At 46.7% G+C, this 21,473-nt stretch overlaps 2 protein-coding genes across 4 annotated transcripts; both read right to left on the reverse strand.

Moving 5' to 3' along the window:
• Positions 1-14: 14 nt before the first annotated feature.
• On the reverse strand, positions 15-8,660 carry ddx46 (DEAD (Asp-Glu-Ala-Asp) box polypeptide 46). 2 transcript variants are annotated; one of them, XM_086057476.1, is made up of 23 exons: positions 8,515-8,660; positions 8,106-8,276; positions 7,546-7,668; positions 7,363-7,450; positions 7,072-7,240; positions 6,714-7,000; positions 6,441-6,548; positions 6,195-6,360; positions 6,001-6,121; positions 5,594-5,769; positions 5,386-5,507; positions 5,233-5,311; positions 3,994-4,076; positions 3,751-3,915; positions 3,488-3,650; positions 3,210-3,403; positions 2,991-3,128; positions 2,781-2,930; positions 2,217-2,444; positions 1,589-1,807; positions 1,185-1,329; positions 418-491; positions 15-343 (listed from the first exon to the last, which is right to left on the reverse strand). In XM_086057476.1, the coding sequence occupies exons 1-23, from the start codon at positions 8,529-8,531 to the stop codon at positions 296-298; spliced, it is 3,234 nt and encodes a 1,077-aa protein (XP_085913602.1). In that variant the 5' UTR covers positions 8,532-8,660; the 3' UTR covers positions 15-295. The 2 variants fall into 2 exon arrangements, with proteins under 2 accessions (XP_085913602.1, XP_085913601.1); XM_086057475.1 differs by having other exon boundaries at positions 7,072-7,243.
• A 1,044-nt stretch (positions 8,661-9,704) lies between these two features.
• On the reverse strand, positions 9,705-20,028 carry macroh2a1 (macroH2A.1 histone). 2 transcript variants are annotated; one of them, XM_086057481.1, is made up of 9 exons: positions 19,787-20,028; positions 17,992-18,200; positions 16,332-16,438; positions 15,367-15,558; positions 15,184-15,291; positions 13,348-13,438; positions 12,490-12,579; positions 12,016-12,190; positions 9,705-11,053 (listed from the first exon to the last, which is right to left on the reverse strand). In XM_086057481.1, exons 2-9 carry the CDS (start codon positions 18,161-18,163, stop codon positions 10,888-10,890), a joined length of 1,101 nt encoding a protein of 366 aa, XP_085913607.1. In that variant the 5' UTR covers positions 18,164-18,200; positions 19,787-20,028; the 3' UTR covers positions 9,705-10,887. The 2 variants fall into 2 exon arrangements, with proteins under 2 accessions (XP_085913607.1, XP_085913606.1); XM_086057480.1 differs by lacking the exon at positions 13,348-13,438 and adding an exon at positions 13,865-13,964.
• Positions 20,029-21,473: the final 1,445 nt, after the last annotated feature.

A 21,473-nucleotide genomic window follows, 5' to 3' on the forward strand; every position in this document is an offset into this window, starting at 1 on the left:
AAAAAACCACGACATACTCACCAACATTATGATTTATTAAAAGGGGCCGGGGGGCGCTTTGGGTTAAAAACATTCTTCCCTAAATGATTGCTTTTGTTTTATTCAAAAAAAGTGAAGCTCATGGAAAACCCGTGGAAGGATTCGGTGATGACTTGTGGATTTGGAGCTAGGAGGTATACAGTATATATAAAAAAATTAACAGCACTGAAAAACCTGCAAAAATGTAGGTGGGGAAGAAAGAATTGTTTAAGAACAAAAAAATAAAAAATATTCTTTGATGGAGAGCAAGTCTCTTTTACAACACTTTGTATCGTCCTTTGCTGGTCGGCTGGTAGGAGTTTTGCTGCAAAAGAAAATATTTTTGAATGAATAAATGTTCAAGAAAAGAACAATATGATTGATTAAAATGCTACTTACTAATCTGATGAGTTCTTCTTTGATAAGACGGGTGATTTCTGTTTTGGCTTTTGTCACAGCCAGCTCATTTGCACCTAGAAATGATCCACAATTGAGAATCAACATTGCCTCTGGCATATTGAAGGTAGAAATGTAATTTTAATAACACACGTTCCCCTTCTGGACTTGTAGATAAAAGCAAAACAACAATGACTTTATTCCAAAACACTTTTGCTTTTTGTCTGCCCCCACCCCCTTTTTTGGAATTTGCTTGATTTCCTGTTAAAAAAAAAAAAAAGCATTGAAACCTTTCCCTAACATTAAACGCTATTGAATTTTTTTTTCTTTCCAGATGTGAAAAAATGGGCTTTCCCCTGAAAAAGATGTCACCTCAAGTCAAGACATGCAAGTATACAATCCTTCATAAATCTACATTTAAACATGAAAATATAGATGAAAAAAGTGACTTGTACGAGTGAAAAGTCTATGGAGAAAAGAAAAGAAAAAAAAAAAAATCAGAATATTTGAGTGAAAAAAGGGCGCCGCTAGTCCAACTGAAAACAGCGGGAAATTTTGCACTCAAGTCTTCTGTTTCTTAGAATTCAAGTCTTGCGTTTTAGAAAAGTGTTTCTAGAAGAGACTGAAAAGTCACTAAATCTCATCGGGACGTCCTTTGAACTACGGGAACCCGCAACCACAATTACCAAGAAAAAAACATTTTTAAAAATCATGTTGAGCGTTAAACAAGGACCAGTCGCACAGCTGTAGTTGAAAGAGCAAATGCGTACTTTCAATAGCCAGGTAGATCTTGCGCTCTCCCTCCTTGGGCTCCTTGCCCGGAGGGAAGTAGGTCCCTCTGATGGTGATGGCAGCCTCAGAGTATTCGCCGATCCTCTGCAGGGCTTCCTTGGACGTCACCTTCCACCTGGCCGTCTGCGGAAAAGCGCCACCGGACGTGCACATTATGGAAACGTGCCAACAATTTGGTCTCAATTCTGAAAATGTGTCTCGGTGAGCTATTCTAATTGACATAAAACGCCCCAACGCAGAGTTTCTCCGCCCCCTCAAAACAGGCTCAATTGAGGAATTTTGAAAAGCATCTCAAACCTGGTAGCCGTTTTAAAAATTGAAAAATGATACATGAAACATCCCCTTGAAGAATTGAAGGGGAGCAGCGAGGCGTGCGCCCGACCTGCGGGAAGTCGTTGATCTCCAGCTCCTCCTCGTAGCGCTTGACCGTCTCGGACTGCTCGGCCGCCTGCCGCTCCTCCTCCAGCTTCTCCACCGGCGTGTAGTTGAGCTTGGCGTTGATCTTCTCGGCCAGCTGCTCGGCGATGGTCTTGGCCGACACCGACGGCGTCATGATGGTGCCGCCGCGCAGGATGGCGTTGGTGGCCTGCTGCATCACGTCCTGTAAAACATCGACATTGTCACAAACTCGCTGAAGACAATTTTAGACCAAGGGTTGAGAACATCAATTAGGTTATATTTTTCTAACAACCCTTATTATTGTTATTTGTTTCTAGAATTACATGGTTGGCTGATTCAAAGGGTTAATCACGTAAAAAAAAAAAAAGAGGGAGATATAAATAAAACGAATAGAACATTAATTAACTAAGGAAATAAGCAGGGGACTCTGCAAATAACGGAGGATTGGCTCCCTCCCAAAATTCTGTGAATATTTTCATTTCTAAATGGCGAACAGCAAATATGCTGGAGTCCGTTGTACTTGATTTCTTTGTTGTTTTGGCAGCATGGAGATGGCTTGAGCATCTGGTCAAAGCAGCAGCAGCAGCAGCAGCAGCAGTTTGTCAACATACCTGAGCTTCAGCTCCCAGGTTCTTCTGGGCGTTGATCTTGAGAGCCAGCCGCTTGGCCATCTCCAGCTTCTGGATGTTGCCGGCAGACGTGGGTCCCAGCCCCGCCAGGCCGCTCACCGAGCCCGCCGAAGCGCCCGTGGAGCCGGCCGCGCCCGCCGCCGCCCCGGGAGCCATCAGGTCCTTGACGCGCTTCTTGGAGTTGAACATGCTCTCGATCTGCTCCTCAATCTGAAAGGCCGTCGAGATTCGGCGGACAGCGCAAACCACAAGCAGAGTACTTGACAAATTCATCTTAGGCTGGCTACGGGCACACACACACACACTTGTTAGCATCCGAACGGATATTTAAAACGTTAAGGATATCCCGCCCGTGATACGGACGCTCAATTTTGGCCCCGTTATTGACTTTTTCAAACGTGTGTCGAAAACAGCTGCAAAGATTTCGCGTCGGCGCCCCGGCATAATTGCTCAGGTGATTGGTTTGGAGACATCCAAGCATCAGGCGCCGCTTTGTTTGCGTCAACGTTGTCAGCGCGTGTGCTCAAACGCGCCGGAGGTCCTCACATCCAGAGCGCCGTCCTCATCGTCAGAATCTTGCAGTCCCAGCGCCGCCTTCTGCAGCTTCTTCCTCTCGTTGGCCAGCGCGTGCTCCGTCTCGTCGAACTTGAAGCCTTTGCCCGAGAAGCCGCTGCTGCTCCTGATGGACTTGCCCTCCTGCAACGGCGACACGTGAATCAAGGTGGAAAAGCTCCCGGTTCGCGCGCCTCGGCTTACCGCTTTCTGCTGGTCTTTGAAGGAGGCCCACAGCTGTTCCAAATCGGCCGGGACGGGAGAGCCCGACAGCTCCAAGGCTTTGATGATGTCGCCGGCGTATCGGACCTGGTCCTCCGTGATGAAGGTGTAGGCGTATCCCTGCGATGAATGAATGAGATGACGCGAGAGAAATTTGCGTGCCCCGCGCCAACGGCCGAGATCGCCGCATCGCAAGCGGACCTTGTTGCCCGCTCGGCCCGTGCGTCCGGCCCTGTGCACGTAGTCCTCGTAGTGGTTGGGGCAGTTGTAGTTGACCACCAGGATGAGCTGCTTGACGTCCAGGCCGCGCGCCGCCACCGACGTGGCCACCATCAGGCGGCAGGCGCCGTTCTTGAAGTCGTTGATGATGCTGTCTCGGTCGTACTGGTCGATGCCTGCCAAGCGAGAGCTGAAAGTGACGGGGGCGGGGGGGGGGGGAAAGAAGGAGCGGCGGTTTGGGTCGGGAGGCCTCGCCGTACCTCCGTGCAGGGACATGCAGGGGTACGAGGCCTTCATCAGCTCTTTGAGGAGCCCGTCGGCGTGTTCCTGCTTGTCCACGAAGATGATGACCGAGCCCTTCTCCTGATAGTGGCCCAGGATCTCCAGCAGCTTCAGGAACTTCTTGTCCTCCTCAATCACCAGCTGCAGGAAATAAAAACAAACCCAACTGCCAATATTTATCACCTACAGTTGACTTTATAAATAGACGACAAAAAGAAAAACAACAATCCGGGACACTTGCCACGTGCTGCTCCACGTCGGAGCAGACCACGCTGCGTCCGCCCACTTGGATCTCCAGCGGCTTGGCCAGGATCCTCCGAGCCAAAGCCTCCATGGCTCTGGGGAAGGTGGCGGAGAACATCACCGTCTGCCGGTCCGGACGAACGTTGTCCACGATGCGCATGACCTTGGCGGAGGAATCATCAGGCTGTCACAAAGCGCGCCCGCGGGATCGGTGTCGGGGTCTGCGCGGCGCCCCGCCCACCTGCGGCTCGAAGCCCATGTCGAACATCCGGTCCGCCTCGTCCAGCACCACGTACGTCGCTCTGCGGAGGTTGGTGACGCGACCTACACGTCGAGGTAGAAAGGCGTCAGCCAAGTCGCAACGCCCCACGCGTCAAGCTCATCAATTCTGGAGAACAATCAACAACTTCTACGCCGTGGACTACTTTAAGGCGGCAAGTTTGGAAACTTTGAAAATGCGGCTCTTTTTTTTTTGCCTATCTCAGGCAGGTCTTGCGTACCATCTTGGCGAGGGACCTGAAAAAGTCAGAAAACAGCCTCAAGATACAAAACAAGAGCTGGAGCCCCAATCAAGCATTATCTGACCGTACGCCTTTTCACCTAAAGGGGAAAAAACATATTGCAGATTACCGCGCATGTGTGGAAGCCACAGAAGCACCGCCTACGCACACGTGCTGACGTTTCCACGCACACATTTGCAACACGGCCACACTCATGGAACAACACATCTGTGGCTGTCAAAAAGGCGCCAGGCGCACCTACCTGCTTTTGCCCGCATCTTCAGGAAACACATCACAGGCTTGTTGCACCCATCTCAAAAAGTGCTCAAATCATGTCAACCGTTTTCGAAAGGAGGCAGTGCCTTGATCAAATATCGCCACGAGCGTGTTGACTAATCAGAGAGGCACAGAATGGGTTAGTGTGTGCGTTTCTTCCGACATTTACAGTCACTAGGGCGCGTGCGGTTTTATGGAGGTTGGAAGCAGCGCATTCCCTCCCAATTACTCAACTGCCGAGTACAAGGCTTTTCTTCCTTACAAGCAAAATGGCCTTGCTCATGCGTTTTTATCATTGCTGCTGTTATATACAAATGTGTTGCATTGCCCCCCCCCCCCCCCCCCCCAGCCCCCAATATCGTCTGACAAAACACACAAGACGACAAAAGATGTATTGTAAATGTGACAGTAATACTGAAAGTCTCCTCGGGTCTATTCAAAGGCACTCTATGAAATCTATTCAGAAATACTGCATACAGTGTATGATGAAACCTATTCAACTTGCATGCGTCTTCACACTTTTCACAAGTAAAAGAGAGAGTCCATCAAAATCTGAAAATGCTTTTTTGGGGACCGCCGCAACATATTGGAATGAAACAGACAGAAGAGTCGGAAGTTTGACTGTATATGATGAATTACAAAGTCACCAACAACAAAAAAACACTCCCGCTACTTGTCACCAATCACAACACGGGAGCGCTCACCGCTGTTGGCGCCCAACATGTCAATCATTCTTCCCGGCGTGCACACGATGATCTCGGCCCCTCGCTTCAGCTCGGCAATCTGGCGGGAAAGGTAGCGGCGACTCGTGAACGCTGCGACGTTTGCCAGTCGATCGGCAGCCGCGGCCTTTTCACCTGTTCGCTGATGCCCGTGCCTCCGTACACGCACACCACCCTGAGTGCCAGCGACTTGGAGAACTTCTTGCACTCCTTGGTGATCTGCAGCGCCAGCTCCCTGGTGGGCGTCATGATCACGGCTGAGGGGACAACCACGGCATCAGGTTTCTTCTCTCCATTTTGTCCCCGAAAGAGTATAAGAAGACAAAAACGGTGCGCCTCTTACAGATGGGCCCCTCAGACTCCTCCAGAGGCCTCTGGTCCATGATGTGTCTGAACATGGGCAGAAGGAAGGCGATGGTTTTGCCGCTGCCCGTCTTGGCGATGCCGATGAGGTCTCGGCCCGACATGATGGCGGGGATGGCCTGGGCCTGGATGGGGGTGGGCTTCTCGTAGCTTTGCCTAGAATGGTTCGTAGAGTTCAAAGAATTCCATTCACTACCGGCCTGTAGGCACGTTAAAACGTCATATGATAGGTTGTTTTTCAGCATGGCTCCATCTGCTGGACGGGTTAAGTCTTTGAAACGTTTCCTCAAACTAAATGGACTAACGTAAAAAAAAGTATATTTGACCACGTGAAGCCGAACCCCGGGACAGAACCATTGGACTGATCTTTTCGGCGTCGGTACTGACTTCTTGAGCGCATTGAGGATCTTCATGGACACGCCGCACTGCACCCAAGTCTTGATGGGCTTGGGGCAGCCTTTCCCCTTCACCGTAATTCCCTCCAGCTCCGACCGGTATGTGTTCACCTCTGGAACAAATGGCAGACGCGTTAGAATCCTTCCGTTGCCAAACTTGAAATGGACCTTCCGCCGCGTACGGACCCTCGGGGGACATCCTGGCCAGGTCGGGCACCTCCACGTAAAAGTTTTTGCGGTAGGGCTCGTACTGGATCTTGCCGTGGTCAACGGGCTCCAGGATCTTCCTCTGCTTCGTCTGGAAGCCCGTCAGCGCCGTCTGCAAGTCAACTTCCTCCTCCTCCGACGAGTACTGCGCGGCGCATCGGAGACATTTGTTAGATTCCTTACAGGTTTGCACAAAAGTCGCCACCCCGGAAAGAGTCACTTCACCTCCATGGCATCCTGATCGTTCTCCATCAGCTCGCCTTTCTTCTTGTGAGTGGGAGGTCCTTTTTTGGTTTTAACCACTGTCACCACTTTGGTTACCGTGGCTCCCTTCTGCAGATAACGATAAAAATAATTCAATAATAATTCGTGCAGCGAGAAGCTCGACCTTGCATTCCCGACCCATTTTGGTGGCAATGCTTGAAACTGGTGTCGGGGGTCAAAATGGCCGACCGGCTTCCTGTTCCATTTGGCACATTTTTCAAACTTTCCACCCACCTTGTCGTTTCCTTTGACGCCTCCCATGTTGAACTTCTTCACCTCCTGCTTCACCTCCTCCATGTATGCGTCCAGCGGGTCGATGTCGTCCTCGTCGTCCGACTTCTCGGCGGCGACGGCGACAGCAGCAGCGGCGGCGGCGGCGGCGGCGTCCGGGTCCTTCTCGCCTTCGTCCATCTTCTCCTCTGCGGCCTCGCCCTCCTTGGCCTCCCCTTTGCCTTCGCCGTCCTCCTCATCGTCGTCGTCATCGTCCGCCTCCATCGGGATGGGCGTGTCCTCGTCGTCGTCTGCAACGAGAACGCCCGCGTTGAAGAGCCGCCAAAGCGTTCGACGCGCCTTTGGTGTGGCGCGCGCTCACCGTCATCGTCTTCGAGGCTCCACTTCTTGCCCTGCTTCATCTCCTCCAGCTCCTTCTTGATCTCGCCGATGTTCTCGATGGCCTTCTTGCGCTGCTCCTCGCGCCACTTCTCCACACGCTCCTTTCGCTTCCTCATCTCCTCCTCCAGCTTGTTCTGGTCAAAGTCCTGCTGCTGGGGGCACACACGAGGCCACAGTTGTCGCGCTTGCTTTGTCGGGCTGCAGCTATTGAATATTTGGACAGACTCAATTCTTATTTGCGACCGCTCGAGTTGGTTTTCGCAAAGCTTACATCCTCAACTTTCTCCTCTTCTTTTTCCTCCTTAATTTTCTTCTTGTCCGATACAATATCAAGGTTTTCTTTCTCTTTGCTCTTTGACCTGCAAAGAAGAGGAACAAAAAAAAAAAAAAAGAAGATAAAATTCTAGCTTACCCAAGTGTGGCATAAATATTTTTGGTGGGGAATAAGCCCAACTTTTCATCGGTTTTCCTGCTCTTGGAGGGGCTGGCCGAGCGCGACCTCCTGGCTCGGCCTCTGCTGTTCGACCTCTTGCGTTCTCGGCTTCTGGACCTCCTCCTTTCTCTGCTCCTGGAGCGTCTGCGCAGAATAAAAATGAGAACACGTGGGAAAAGTAATCTTTTTTCCATTCATTTGTATACCAATGTTGGTTCTCTGGAGGTCCTGCCCGCTCATCAAGTGTGAAAACAACCAAATTGGTCGCGTTTGACGATATTTCCACGGCATGCACGCATTTGCTACACTTACTGAAAAGTAATTGGGCACTTTGGCGATGAAGTGCTGCGTATACGAACGAAAACAATCCAATACTTTTGGGTGTTCACGGTTCTCCTTGTCAATGGTGATTGTGCACAAGTGCCACTTGTTTGCATATTAATGTACTGTATGTGCCTCAACTCAATAAAGGTTGGCCAACAGAACTTCTTTTACAAATTGGATGCTTGGTTGGATGTCTGGACGAGCACGTAAGTGTGAAATGCAAACGTCATTCATTTGCATGTGGCCTTCGGACTCACCTGGCTCGCTTTCTGTCTCGGGAGCGGGAGCGAGACCTGCGTCTGTCTCGGCTGCGCGACCTCTCCCTCCTGCTTCGGTCCCGGTCGTCCTTCTTGGAGCGCTTGTCCGGAGAGCGACTCCTCGAGCGGCTACCGGACCGTCGCGGAGACGCCGAGCGCTTCCTGTAATGTCTGAACAACAACACCAGATTTCTTTTATGGCTTACATGAAACATGGGCGTGAAAACCGTGTTCATATGCGAGCGAAACTTGGCGGGCAATGTCCGCTTGTTGTAGTGATGCCACAACGGCGTAGTTAGCATGCTAACGTTAGCTTTCCAGATGATCGCGTTGAAGAGCGACGCGGGAAGATTCTAAATCACTTGAAATAAAAACATTTTAAAAAAGTTAAACACGCTTTCAGACGTACCGCGACTCGCGACCCATTGTAACGTCGCGAAACAAGTCAAATGAGTTGCCAACTAATGTTTGACGTCGGTGCGGCGCTTTCACGGAGGCTGCCGGCTGCTTCCGTTCAAGTCTGTTACGTCACCTAAGTGCGACACCTGTTGTAGAAATGTGGCGCCCTGACTGTTAAGTGTGCCACCAAGAGGCGGGAGGTATTCTTTTTTTGATATTCATTTATCTCAGTAAATGTGTTAATTTACTGTAAAACAAAAAAAAGTAAAATGCTACAATATCTTACATACACATTTGATATTTTTCAATAAATGGGTAAATTCATTATAATTAAATTATGATAAAGTAACTGAGCATGAATGATTTCATTGAAATTAACTTTTACATAAAATACCAAAATATTGGTCATATCAGCCATTTTTTATTTCGTAATGATAATAAATAATTTACTCAATCGAGAGACCTGCTGTATTTGCTGCATATACGGTAGTTAGCTGGTTTTGTAATTTATTGTACTTAATAAACTACTGTAGTCACATAAAACATTTTGCATATACCTATCATTTTTAATCGGTTAATTATGAATACTAAAATACTGTTATTTCAAAAACCTTTGAAAAATACCCCACAAAAAACCTGAAAATAGAAAATTGGAAGCTTTTATCATTCCATTATATATTTGGCTAATTTATAATTGAAAAAAACGTGATTGCATTGAAAACACTATTTGTATAATGCTACATTTTCCATTTGTTTAAATTGGCAAATTAATTATAAATAAATTGAACAAGACATTATTTCATTCTTTTTTTTAAGAGTACACAAAAATATCAGTGAAATAAACAATTTTCCAAGGACTTCTTGCAGTTCTTCCACTTTCAGATGACAAATTGGTGTTAAATTGAATTTGCAGTGCTGAGGGTAATGCGCTGAAATTGTTTTATTTCTTAAAAGATCTTAAAAAAAAAATGCGATTAGCTTTAGATTTTTTTTTTGTTTTACAAACTTACAACAAAAAGAAATTAATGAAATTTGTGAACAAAATCCAAATGTTTGCAACCCAAAGGATGGGAGAAAAAATTAAATAAAGTAAATCAATAACTATCTTTCCAATATGCACAGACTTTCCCCCCTTTTACAAAATGTACAATCACAAATCAAAGCTACTGTAATACAGCCCTAAGTTTAAGGAACTTAGGATAAGAAAGTACATTTTTATTCATTTGTATCTTGTATGAAAACAGATGGCGAGATTTGCAAATTAATTATAACATAACAAAAAAAAATACAGATTTTGGCAGTGCTTCGTAGGAACCCGTTTTGAAACACTTTTTTTTTTTTTTTTGAATATGTAACAACACAATCCTTCGATTTTTGGGGTGTTTTCAAAGATAGTTTATTATCCGAGTGCGTACAGATTTAATTTTTACGTGTAGTCAGCAAATGTACATAGTTATTCTTTTGAAAGCATTTTCCCCCCTCAATAATTATAAGAAAGTTGAAAACTCTTGACTGATTACATCCTTCAAAACCAAATTCCAAGTGAAAAGGACCTGACCATTCCTTAACGTAGTGCGCCACCTAGCGGCCACAGACGTTACTCCCCCCTAAGTTATTTTGCCAAGTTTTTTGTACGGCTAAATGAGGACGAAACACACACAATACATAAAGAACAACGTGCGCCGCGGTTGGCTTCCAAATCAAACAGTGCCTTTTTAAGATGTGCAAATTCAAAATACAACATAATCAGCTATGTTATTTGCAACTAGAACTTTTCCACAAATACTCCATCTAGAAACATTGAAAGAAACACGCCTTCAGAAACCAGCAGTGCCCTGCAAAAAAAAAAAAAAATTCCGCATTTCTCTCTTTAAATGGCGATTCACCAGAATATTAGGGCCAGTCAGTTGATACTTACTTTTACCCTTTTTTTTTTTTTTTTTTTAAGAGTGAAACTAAAAAAAACTCTCTGCAGGGCACAGAGTCCAACAAACACGACACGCAACACACACACAAAAAAAAAAAAAAAAGTTTCCTCGACAGAATAAAAAAGGCGACACGTAAAAACACAATTACGAGCGCTACCGAGATGACAACTAAGGTGAATAGAGGTTTTTTTTTGTTTTTTTTTTAAACAACTGTCAATACTGCTGTTAACATGCATATACCCGTTTCAGAAAATTAAACCCTCTTTTCTAATCCAGTCGACACTGTTTGCGTTAAAAGGTTTGCCCAGTGTGCGATTACGTCTGGAAAACAATTTTTTTTAGGAAAATTAAAAACCAGATAGGAAAGAATACAAACGCAATGCAAAAACAAGTTCCCGGCCGCGTCGAAAGATTCATCTGGTCTCGCTAGGGAAACAAAAGGATTAGCAAAGCTTTTAACTGGCCTCCAGTTTGGCCATTTCCTGCACGTAGATGCCGATGCTCTCGCTGTCGAACAGCACGAAGTAAACCGTCTTGATGGTGGACGACATGGTGGCCACAAAGTAGCTGGAGATGGCCTTCAGGATCACCTGGGCCGCCGTCTGCTTGGGAAAGCCGTTCCTGCAATGGCGGCCGCGGAATTAGGGTGCGCCAACTTGAGCAGAACTCCTGCTACAAACCAAATTGGTGGACTTCTTGTGTCTTCTTGAGACTTTTTTGTGGGTCTACTCATGACAGACATGCCCACCAAATTCATGTTGTGACAGTAAGTGAATCTGGCTTTGGGGGGGGTGCAAATTTTAAAGATGTTTTACCCTAAAATGGCTGCTTTGAATCAAAATGCCAAACTTGCTGTGTGTTCACCGACCTTTTTTGTAGTTCTACTCATGACAGACATGCCTACCAAATTTCATGTTGTTTAGAGAAACTGGCTTTGGGACCTGAAGTTAAAACGTTAGCTCAAGCTCTGAACTTAGTTGCTCACCCTAAAATGGCTACTTTAGACCCAAGTGGCGGACTTCCTGTGTATTTTCACACATGGCTTTTGGAGGCGTTTTTGCAGGTTTAATCATGATGGACACGCCTACCAAATTTCATGCTCCTCAGTGAAAAAAAATGGATGGCTGTCAAACAAAACACCAAAGAATTCATTTTTGAACGTCCACAGTAGACCTCCTATTTCTTTTTGGATATTTCTTTTAGAGTCATTTTTGTGGGTCTACTCAAGGTAGCACAATGACATTTGGTAGGCGTCTCTAAGTGAAACTGGCTTTGGGGGCAGAATTTTCAAGATGTTTGCTCAAGCTCTGACCTTGTTAGTTGTTGCGCCTAAAATGGCCGCTTCAAACCAAACTGGAAAACTTCTGGTGTCTTTTTGACCATGGCTTCGTGAGATTTTTTTGGGTGGGTCTACTCGTGACAGACATGACTACCAAATTTCATGTTGCTAAGCCAAACTTGCTTCAGGGGTCATGATGAACACAGCCAGCAAATGTGATGATTTTGTGGGTGTTAGGAAAGCTCTTTTGAGCAAAGAAGAACAGAAAGAAAATGCAGACAGACGGCAATCGTTTTTCTCATACCTTCCGCTGCCGATAGACGGGAAGGCCACCGACTTGAGCTTCTTCTCGTCGGCCAGCGCCAGGCAGTTCTTCACGGTCTTGTCCAGCATGTCCTCGCACTTGTCCGAGCCCCACGCCGGACTGTTGCAGTGGATGACGTACTTGGCGGGGAGGCCGAAGCCGGCGGTCAACACCGCTGAGGAGTGGAGGGAAATTTGGGAAAAATAATAACAAAATCGATTGGACTTGAGGGTACATATTAGACATATTCAAACCATCACTCACGGACAATGTAGAGTCTTCAATGAAACTAGCATGAATGTTTCTAGGGTGACTATTTGTCCACTGCCAGCACTGGAGTTCCTCAAGGCGCCATTCAAGGGCATCATCTATTTTCTTTTTACACTATATATGTCCATACATGGACTTTTTTTTTTTTTAATAAGAGCTAAATTACGGACACCAGCTCCGCTCCCACTTAAGGGAGCCACTTACCTCCCGCCACATCCAAGGGCCCGTTCTTTTTCTTCATCTCCAGCACCGCTTCAGCTAACTCCTTGCCGCCCTTCTTTTCCAGGGCAGAACCTGCATGGGAGTGAGTCGTGATCACGCACGAGGGAGTGTCACACACCGGCGGAAAAGACACAACGAGGAGGAGGCGGCGGCGGCGGCGGCGGCGGTCATGCGGGCGTAGGGATGCCGAAGCAGGATGCCATCAATCGTCTGACGTCGCCTCTCGCGCCTTCTGAGAGCTCCGTTTCGCCGCTCGCGGGGCTCGTATTTTGTCCGTGAGACTCAGAACAAAGTTAAGCTGCGACACCACAATTGGAAGCGATGGGCAACGTCAGAGAGAGACGCCACACGGGAGGACATCGACATGGAATCGACACAAGATGTCACACTACAGTATCTCTAAACAAAGAAAATTAGGCAACTGGAGCGGTGAGGGCTAAAAGAAGCAAGCGGATTGGCATCATTAGTGGTATTAAATTCAAACGTGAGCCTGGATTCAAACTTTGCGGTTCAAGCGGCCGCTACCGCAGCGTAAATCCAGCCTCGGATCCAATACGAGAGCGATATCAAAAAATGATTATCGTGGTCGTAGCTGTCATTTTCTAGCTACAAAAGGGCGACCAACCAGCCATGTTTTTTGATGCAACTCCTGTACTGGTGTCCTGGGAGGTTGCCCAATCTGAATCTGAATCATTGAATCAGTGTCGAAAGGAGCATTAAGTGCGGCAGCGGCAGCGGCAGCGGCAGCGGCAGCGGCAGCGGCAGCGGCAGCGGCAGCAGCGGCGGCGGCAGCTTTGGGAGGACCACTCGGCAGCGACGGAGGCTGGCCGGTTCCTTTACCTACTTCACCGCCCGTATAGAGGGCCGAGTTGGTCGGGTGAACGACAGCGTCGCTCTCCACGACGGAAATGTCGGCTTGGACAACTTGCAACTACGAATGAACCACAAACAACACGGCGGTCAAACAACACGGCGACGACGCCACACAACCTGGCCGCTGACATGACAGTTAGCCACGTGGACGGAAGCCGGGAGCTCGTTCAGTCAGAGTGCCAAACCAAACTCGTCTGGAGTCAATCATTCAATCAATTGTTGAGGGGGCTCAATTTGACAGCGCGGCCTCTGACTAAGCGAGGCATCCTAGTTTGTCGTTAACAGCAGGCGGTCGACTTCCTGTCGGGCAGGAAGTCAAGGTCAACTGAGAAAAGGGCCGCCCGACAGGAAGTCACCCGAAAGGTGGAGGTGCCGACGTGGCCACCGGGCTTTGACGGTTCAAGTTTCAAAGCCCTGCTGTGGCCACAGGAAGGTGGGAGGGGGTTGGTTGGGGGTGGGGGTGGGGGGGGGGGCGCGGTCTCACCTAGATCGTCTTTTAGCTCAAGTTCGGCGTTGGTGGGGTTGATGACCCCCTCCACGTCAAAGCCAGCCAAGTTGCTGACCTCGCTGTGGATGAGGTTGAGCTGCGGGCGGGGCGGGGAGGGGAGGGATGGGGAGGGGAGGGGCCATGCCGAGGAGGAGCGACAGGAGGAAGGAAGCAAAGCCGTTAAAACCAAATTGACACCGCCTGAGCCTCAAAGAACACCTTGACTTTTTTCTTCTTTGCGTCTTGCACATTGATATCAATTTGCAATTTGTTGCATCCATTTAGTGGATTTCCTTCGTAAAATTCTTCATGAAAATGTCGTCGACTGTTTTCGATCTACATTTTGATCCTTGCCATAAACTCAGCAGTGCCGTGAGCTACCACAAGATGGCGCCACAGGTTCTTCGAAATGATGCCAAGGGACGCTTTGGTGAATGTCCACCGAAAGAAAAAGATCTGAAACAAGTTTAGCTGAGCCTGTGATGCTCTTCGCCGCTCGGTGTGCAACTATGTGTGCACTCACATTCCATTTTTTTCCCAAATCAAATCATCTACTCTTGATTGACAGTCATTGGAATGGGAAAAAGTCAAGTTGGGTTTTTTTAAGGCTCAGGCCACATCCTGTTAGTCTTGGCAACTTTTAACTTAAGATGCGCTGATTGTGATGACCAAATGGCCAGTTTTGACTTTTTAAAAGGAACAATTTGAGATTTTGCCCCCAGAAAATAAGAAAGAAAGACGTTAACTGAACTTGTGATAAATAAAATCTAACTACAGCGGAGACACCGAGAGAACATGCACGTGTTCAAATACTTTTCTGTGTGTGTCATGAAAATGACACGATGAAAAACAATTTGAATAAACTGATCTCCTCTCTGCACAATTAAAATGAAAGAGAAACCTTTTTTTAAAAAGTACAACAGTTTGCAGTTGTGAAATGTAGCCCTAAAATAATCAAGTGACGAACTCGGTTGCATCTTACCACGATAAATCGCGTCTTGTCATTTTGGCAGGAAACGTAGCGCTTACGCTTGCATTCGAGACGAAAAGAGCCTTTCGAAATTCGATGGCTGCACCGAATGAGTCAGCGCATCCCAAGCGATGACACGAGCACGTCTGCGCAGGATTTCGAGTTACCAGTACAGCAGATTATTGCCGAAAGAGCAATTCCCGGAACTCGAGCCGTTGTGAGAGCTTTTGCTATTATCAGTGGCATCAAATTGCAAATGAACGGTCACGCTTTGGCAGCGCGAAGAAGAAAGAAAAGGACGAATTGCATCATCCCTTTGGCGGAGGTGTCCGGAGTGCCGACTGACTTTTTGACCCAGGAAGAGGCTCTTGGTGGACAGGACGGTGAAGCTGTCTGCCGGCGAGCCCTCGGTGGTGCTGTCGGCCGACGCCGTCTTGCTGGCCTCGCCCTGTTTCTGCAAACGGGCAAGGCGTCAGGCAGGGGGGGGGGGGGTGGGGGCGTCTGTGGTTTAGCGGGCGGGCGCTCGTACCTTGGCCTTGCCGGCAGCCTTCTTGCCGCCCGTCTTCTTGCTGGGCGCCTTCTTGGCCGGCTTGGCTTTCTTCTCCGGGGCGGGCGACAGCGGCGTCTCCAGCTTGCCTTTGGCGCCCCGCTTCTTAGCCAGGAGCTCGGGGTGGATGTTGGGCAGGACGCCGCCCGCCGCGATGGTCACGCCCTTCAGGAGCTAGGACCAGAGCGACGGGAAAAAGGTGAGGACTGGTTCGAGGGACACGTTGGGGGAGTTTGATTTGTTCCAGGTGCACGTTCGTCACGCTTTTTGGTTACAGATTCTGTAAGGCAGCATCGTCAAAAGCAAAGGCTTGAAATATATCAATCTGTAATGATTCTATCACTTCTCACTGACAAGAAATGTTGAACTTTTTCACGAGATTCCATTTTTTTTTTTTTTTGCTGTACCTGTACATTGAGTCGGAGGAAACGTCACAAACACCTCGCCATTCATTTCAGTCATTCTTGGCAGAGGATAAAGAATAAATGCTTGTCTACATGTTTTGCTCCACAATTTGTTTAAATATCCCGTTGCTTCAAAAAAAAAATCGTTAACCCATCTACTGTATGCTATGCTCTGTTTTGCTAAGTGATGCTGTTTTGCGCTGTTTTTTTGTATTAGGCTGAATGGAATGTTGCAAGGCAAAGCTATGCACAAAGTGTAATTCTCTTTGTTTGATGTTGACTTTAATGCAATGTTTGGCATTTTGTTGACTTACTAAACCACAGCCTGACAAAAAAAAAACAACAACATTATTTTGGACGCACCGTTACACCCCTACTTTTTGTACATTACATGATAGGAACTGGGGGTTGAGCCATGAGCTTCCGGACTTCTCTTTGTGTGCCAGGCCCTTCTGAAAATTGTGGCCAACTGTCCAAATGGTCTTGCTAACAGAAAGAACGCGGTGGGTGGATGACAAGTTGTTTGTCGCGCAACGCGGCTACCTGGTTGAGCTCCTCGTCGTTGGCGATGGCGAGCAGGATGTGTCGCGGTGTGACGCGGCCCTTCTTGTTGTCTCGGGCCGCGTTGCCCGCCAGTTCCAGGATCTCCGCTGCGGTGGAGGACCAAAGTAAATCAATCAGGGAATCTCATATCTGAGCAATGTGTGGCTTAATTCAGACAGCATCGTCTGCGCTCTTAAATTCCTCTTTGTATCACTTTCGAGTGAGAAAGGTCACCATGGAACCATTTACATGAGCTGAAGTTAACCGGCAATATTTTTCCCCTCGAAAGGAAAATTCAATTTACACTTTGCTGTTTGTTTTTGTTGCGGATCGCCATGATATGATGAGGGCATTTGGCAAAATGTGTCGCCCGACAGCAAAGAATTTATCCACGCAAACAACAACCGAATAATCATTTCAAAATGATCCAACTCGTCAGGCGTTTTGCCAATCAATCGCTGATACGTTTTTACTTTCTCATAAAACAGTAAAATGCTGTTCCGTCTTAGTCACTAAGAATGATGTCCTGTGCACCGTTTGTCCACTAGATGGCTCCCATTCCATCCAAATGGAATTTTGGAGGGCAATAGTGTGTTGCCCCAGATATCGTGTGGCTGTACACAAACACTGCCCTTATCAACCAGCAAAATCTAGTGCTAAAGTTAACCAAATGCTAAAGGACAAAGAATTGTTCAAAGGTCAAACATTCTTCCTGTCATTCAGAGCCGTTTCCCAATTCCAAGCCCCCAGGGTACGGTCTTGTGAATTCGGTTTAAGTGGTCTTGGCAAGAATGGTCTCAAAGAACGTACTTGCTAAGCACGCTTTGTGTCTTTGATTGCAACAGCCGTGTACTTGCCAACGTCCCTCTGGCTCTGCTGTATTTCCGTAATTCATCACAGTTACATCGTGTGACAAGAATTCTTTTTTTATTTCTTCTTAAACCTACAAACAGGAGTCCTCTTTTCATTTTGATAGCAGCACAAAATACATCCTGGGATATTTCCTGGGTTTTGAAAATTGAGAAACGACTCATACCTTTGTTGTTGAGTACTGATGAACTAAAACAAGATAGTTTTAGTCATTCTATATTTCAAAAATTAATCAGCGATTCATCGGTTTCTGATTTTTTTTCGGCCAAATTTCTGAATCGGTATTAGCTTTAAAAAAAAAAAAAAAAAAAAAAAGTTGGGCCCCAAAACAAATAGTATCTTTGATTCATTACAAAAAAATTAAACTGGCTTGGCTAGCTAGCGGGCGCAGCGGCATGAATCAACGGAACTGCTCGGGTTCTTCGACAGAATTCCTAATTGTGCCAGGAAGCCTTATCAAAAAAAATGCACGTTCACTTTGGTGAGTTTATTTGGAAAAAAAATCAAACTTTTATGGAGAAGGTCTTTCAAAGATGCCTTGGACGTCCTTTTCCTCGCAAAACTAGACCACCGCAAGAAAAGAATTTGGTCTCAAAACAGTCAGTAGTACTAATCGTAATGCAAACTCACTCACCACCTAAGAACAAGCGCCAACCTCTGTAGTGCGATAAGCCAAAAAAAGTGCCTGATCATCCGCATTAGCAGACGTGAGCTGATGCTGGCGCGTCTCGATCGATACGAAGCGTTCTAATGCAGCGTTTACGCCCGGCGCGACGTGCCTCTCACTCACCGGTCAGGTACTCCAGCACGGCCGCCAGGTAGACGGGCGCGCCCACCCCGATGCGGTACTTGGGCAGGCCGCGCTTGATGTAGCGCAGCATGCGGCCCACCGGGAAGATGACGCCCGCCTTGGTGGAGCGCGACGTCTTGGTCAGCTTCTTCTTGCCTCCTCGACTCGACATGCTTCACAACGGGTCCGCTGACGCCACTGGGGGCCTCCTGCGGGCCACAGGAGACACACACAGACTGGAAGCGTCACAGAAAGGCAAACGAGTGCACTTCCTTGGAAGTTTGATGAATGGAATCAATATTAAAAAAAACTCATTTTATGCCCTTTTGCTCCTTTTAAGACAAGAACTGCATCAACATTTCACTCCGTTTTATGTCAGAAAGGTGTTTACTATAGTGTATTTGATACATATCTGTATTTATTATTACATGTACAAAAATAAACCTGACCTGTTTCTAATACACTGACCCATTCATGCGAGCAGATAAAGCCGTACAATGTCAAAATACTTGGTGAAGGTGGATTTTATTTTTTCTTCGGCTCTTGTATTTGACAGGCAGAAATCATCAGACTTGCCATGGAAAATGTTCCAATTTTACTTGATTGGTCAATAAGTATTACTATTTATTTACTAGCAATAATGTATCTTTGTTGATTTATGGCAGCGATGTCTACTGACAAGCACAATGTACAATTAACCTGTTTCCACTCATACAACAGAATAATAGCTTTATGCAAATAAAACTAACTAGATAAAAAAAGACAATATTGTCATCATTATTTCAGAATATATGATGAACACTCACTATTCACAAAAATCTGTCAGTAAGGGACCACCCCCAAAGGTTCATAATTGCTTCTAGAGTGGCAAAGCGCTACTTTTAGCTAATCGAAGCTCCTCAACTCAATTCTTTGACACCAGGGTACCTCCAGATGGCGCCCTTTCTGCGTACAAACAATAAATAGGCGAGTTTTTCAGCAACTAAATTCCCCCCAAAATCTGCTAATAGGCAAATTCTCAAATGCCGAACCACGAATAAGCGCAGTTTAATGCCATTTTCAATGGCATCTTCGTGGACATCACACACGTGCCCTTACGTTAGCCCGCATTGAAATAGTCAGATTGGATGTCAGCTTTACAGTAACCCCCCCCCCCCTCCCCCAAATGGCAAATGGGCTTGTAATGTGTCCTATTATACCACCATTGATATTCATTAGGCGTGTTGACGCAGTAATTATTCAAATGAAGTTTCGTCATCGATAGGAAATTGAATATGCTTTGGATTAGGACTAAATGGGGACCATATGTTCTTGTGTGGCCATTATGAGGATGTTAATGGCACATGCATGTCACAAGTCATATGTATGAAGTGTGAAGGCTCCATTTTGGAGGGGAAAAGCCAAGTGGAAGCAACGCGAAGGTTAGCAAGACGCTCGCTCGTTCGTTCGCTCGCCTGCTCGCCCGCACGTCCCCCAGGTGGAGGTGGACGTGGAGGTGGTTGGCCTCCCGACGCATTCACGGGAAGCTCGGCTAGCTCGCCTCCGAACTCCGAACCGGGTTCTGACATTCACAAGCATTTCCGCAACATGTCAGTCGAAGCGGGCGCCGACGCTTGTGTCGGCGGCGGCGGCGGCGGCGGCGGCGGCATCTCGCCGGCCCTCCTTCCCCGCGCGAGAGCTCGCCACCTCGGCCTTCGCTCGGCTTCCGCTCGGTTAAAAAAATAAAAAAATAAAAATATACACAACCAACCGCGACGACATTAATGACGCCTTGTAGCAACCACGGCGTACTTACGTGAAACCAACAGCCGAGTACAAGGGCGTCAAATGTCTCCCGGTGAGTGGCGAAGGAAGGCTCGGCTGTTGCTGGCTGGTTCGGTCGCTCGGTCGCTCGCTCGGTCGGTCGGTCGGTCGACTCCCACAATCCACAGCGAGACGAGCAAGAGCTGCCGGCCGCCAAACGACGCCACTCAGCGGGGGAGCAGCCGGCCCAACCTGCCCCATGGCACCCGTGACTTCCGTTTACGTCTTGAACCAACGCCAAAATAAAAACCACACAACAACGAAAATGGCACAGCACAAATACGTGAATTGCAATGGCAGGAGGTGAAGAAGAAGGAAATAATTACATGCACAATGGAAACACTTCCAGTACACTCCCAGAATGTTTTTGGTAAATTAGATGGAATGTTTCCCAAATGACATATTTTGTTAATTTTCCTGCAAATAAAGTCGGAATTTGTTTGTGATAATGCACAGTGGCTGTGAGCAATTTCAGCAGGGGCGTTTCTAGACCTTTGGTAAGAAGGACCATGCAGCACCCCGAAAAAAAAAGAACGATGGATAAGCAAATACATCTTACATCTGAAAAGCTGTCAATTGGCAGCCATGATATTTGGCTATTTAATAAAATAATAATAATAATAATAATAATAATAATAAAGGTGTATTTTTTCATTTTAAATGTCATGACCTCATATGAGTAAAATGGCTTCACATTTGGCGTTAAGCGTATTGCTGTCAATTCGTCTTTCTTGTGCTGTACTGTGACACATCGCCGCTTTCCCACAGCGTACAACAACATGACTTAAGGTGCTTTGACGCAAACCATACAAACGCATTCCCTTGCACTTTGTCACAAAATGTGACATGACAACACCTTTCTTTTTTTTTTTAACGTAATGATAATGGATGATATAATCTGATATGACAGATTCTACTCCACCCATGTTTTGTAGTTACCAGAGGTGGCAAAAGCACTTTGACTCCGATACACACGTAAAAAAGTCTACACACCCTTTCAAATGTTAAGTTTCTGTGATATAAAAAAAGAGAGTAAGATGAATTGTTTCCCCACCACTAATGTGACATTTAAGCTGTACAACTCAATTGAAAAACTAAATCTTTTCGAGGACGGTGGAAATCAAAATAAAGCAACTGAGATAATGTGATAATATATGATGTTATGAATGATTATGTGTTTTCAAAAGTGGGCACACCTTATAAGTGGGGTTGTGGCTGTGTTCACAATTAACCAGTCACATTCAAACTCATTTAAAACGAGCTAGCTGGCTTTCTCGGTTGATTTTGGGGCCGTTGTTGACTTTTAATGTCTTATTGTGGTTTATGTACACTATTCTGTCTGCCAAAGCACTTTGGAAACACGTGTTTATATAAATAAAGTGATTATTAAATGCGTGCCTGCACACAGGAGGAAAAGCCTTCTAGAACAGCGGAACTTCATTTCGGGCTTATCGGGTAGGCGTGTGCTGACAGCCATTTAACATATATGAGTTTATTATTTATGAGTTTAATCAGTAACCACATTATGTAAGTTATTAAAAATACTGCGAGTGTTAGATGTATACAACGCCAATTTTGATAACGTGGCACAACAACAAGAGGAATTCGAAAGGTTCCCTCTTTTATTTATTAAACGTGCACCGGTCATACTAACAGAATAACAGTCCAAAGTATTTCTA

Source organism: Filicampus tigris, chromosome 17 (assembly GCF_054856515.1).
Source record: "Filicampus tigris isolate MCC_2025a chromosome 17, RoL_Ftig_1.0, whole genome shotgun sequence".
Lineage (NCBI taxonomy): Eukaryota > Metazoa > Chordata > Actinopteri > Syngnathiformes > Syngnathidae > Filicampus > Filicampus tigris.

What these genes read in the sequence shown, in the direction of transcription:
- ddx46 (XM_086057475.1), bottom strand. An exon ending in AGCAGGAAAACCGATGAAAA is followed by an intron (nt 7,451 to 7,545) that starts GTTGGGCTTATT and finishes TCTTCTTTGCAG; the next exon opens with GTCAAAGAGCAAAGAGAAAG. An exon ending in ACGATCAGGATGCCATGGAG is followed by an intron (nt 6,361 to 6,440) that starts GTGAAGTGACTC and finishes TGCGCCGCGCAG; the next exon opens with TACTCGTCGGAGGAGGAGGA.
- macroh2a1 (XM_086057480.1), bottom strand. Translation starts at nt 18,163, where the DNA reads ATGTCGAGTCGAGGAGGCAAGAAGAAGCTGACCAAGACGTCGCGCTCC. An exon ending in AGGCTGCCGGCAAGGCCAAG is followed by an intron (nt 15,292 to 15,366) that starts GTACGAGCGCCC and finishes GCCCGTTTGCAG; the next exon opens with AAACAGGGCGAGGCCAGCAA. An exon ending in CCGTCTATCGGCAGCGGAAG is followed by an intron (nt 11,054 to 12,015) that starts GTATGAGAAAAA and finishes CCGCCATTGCAG; the next exon opens with GAACGGCTTTCCCAAGCAGA.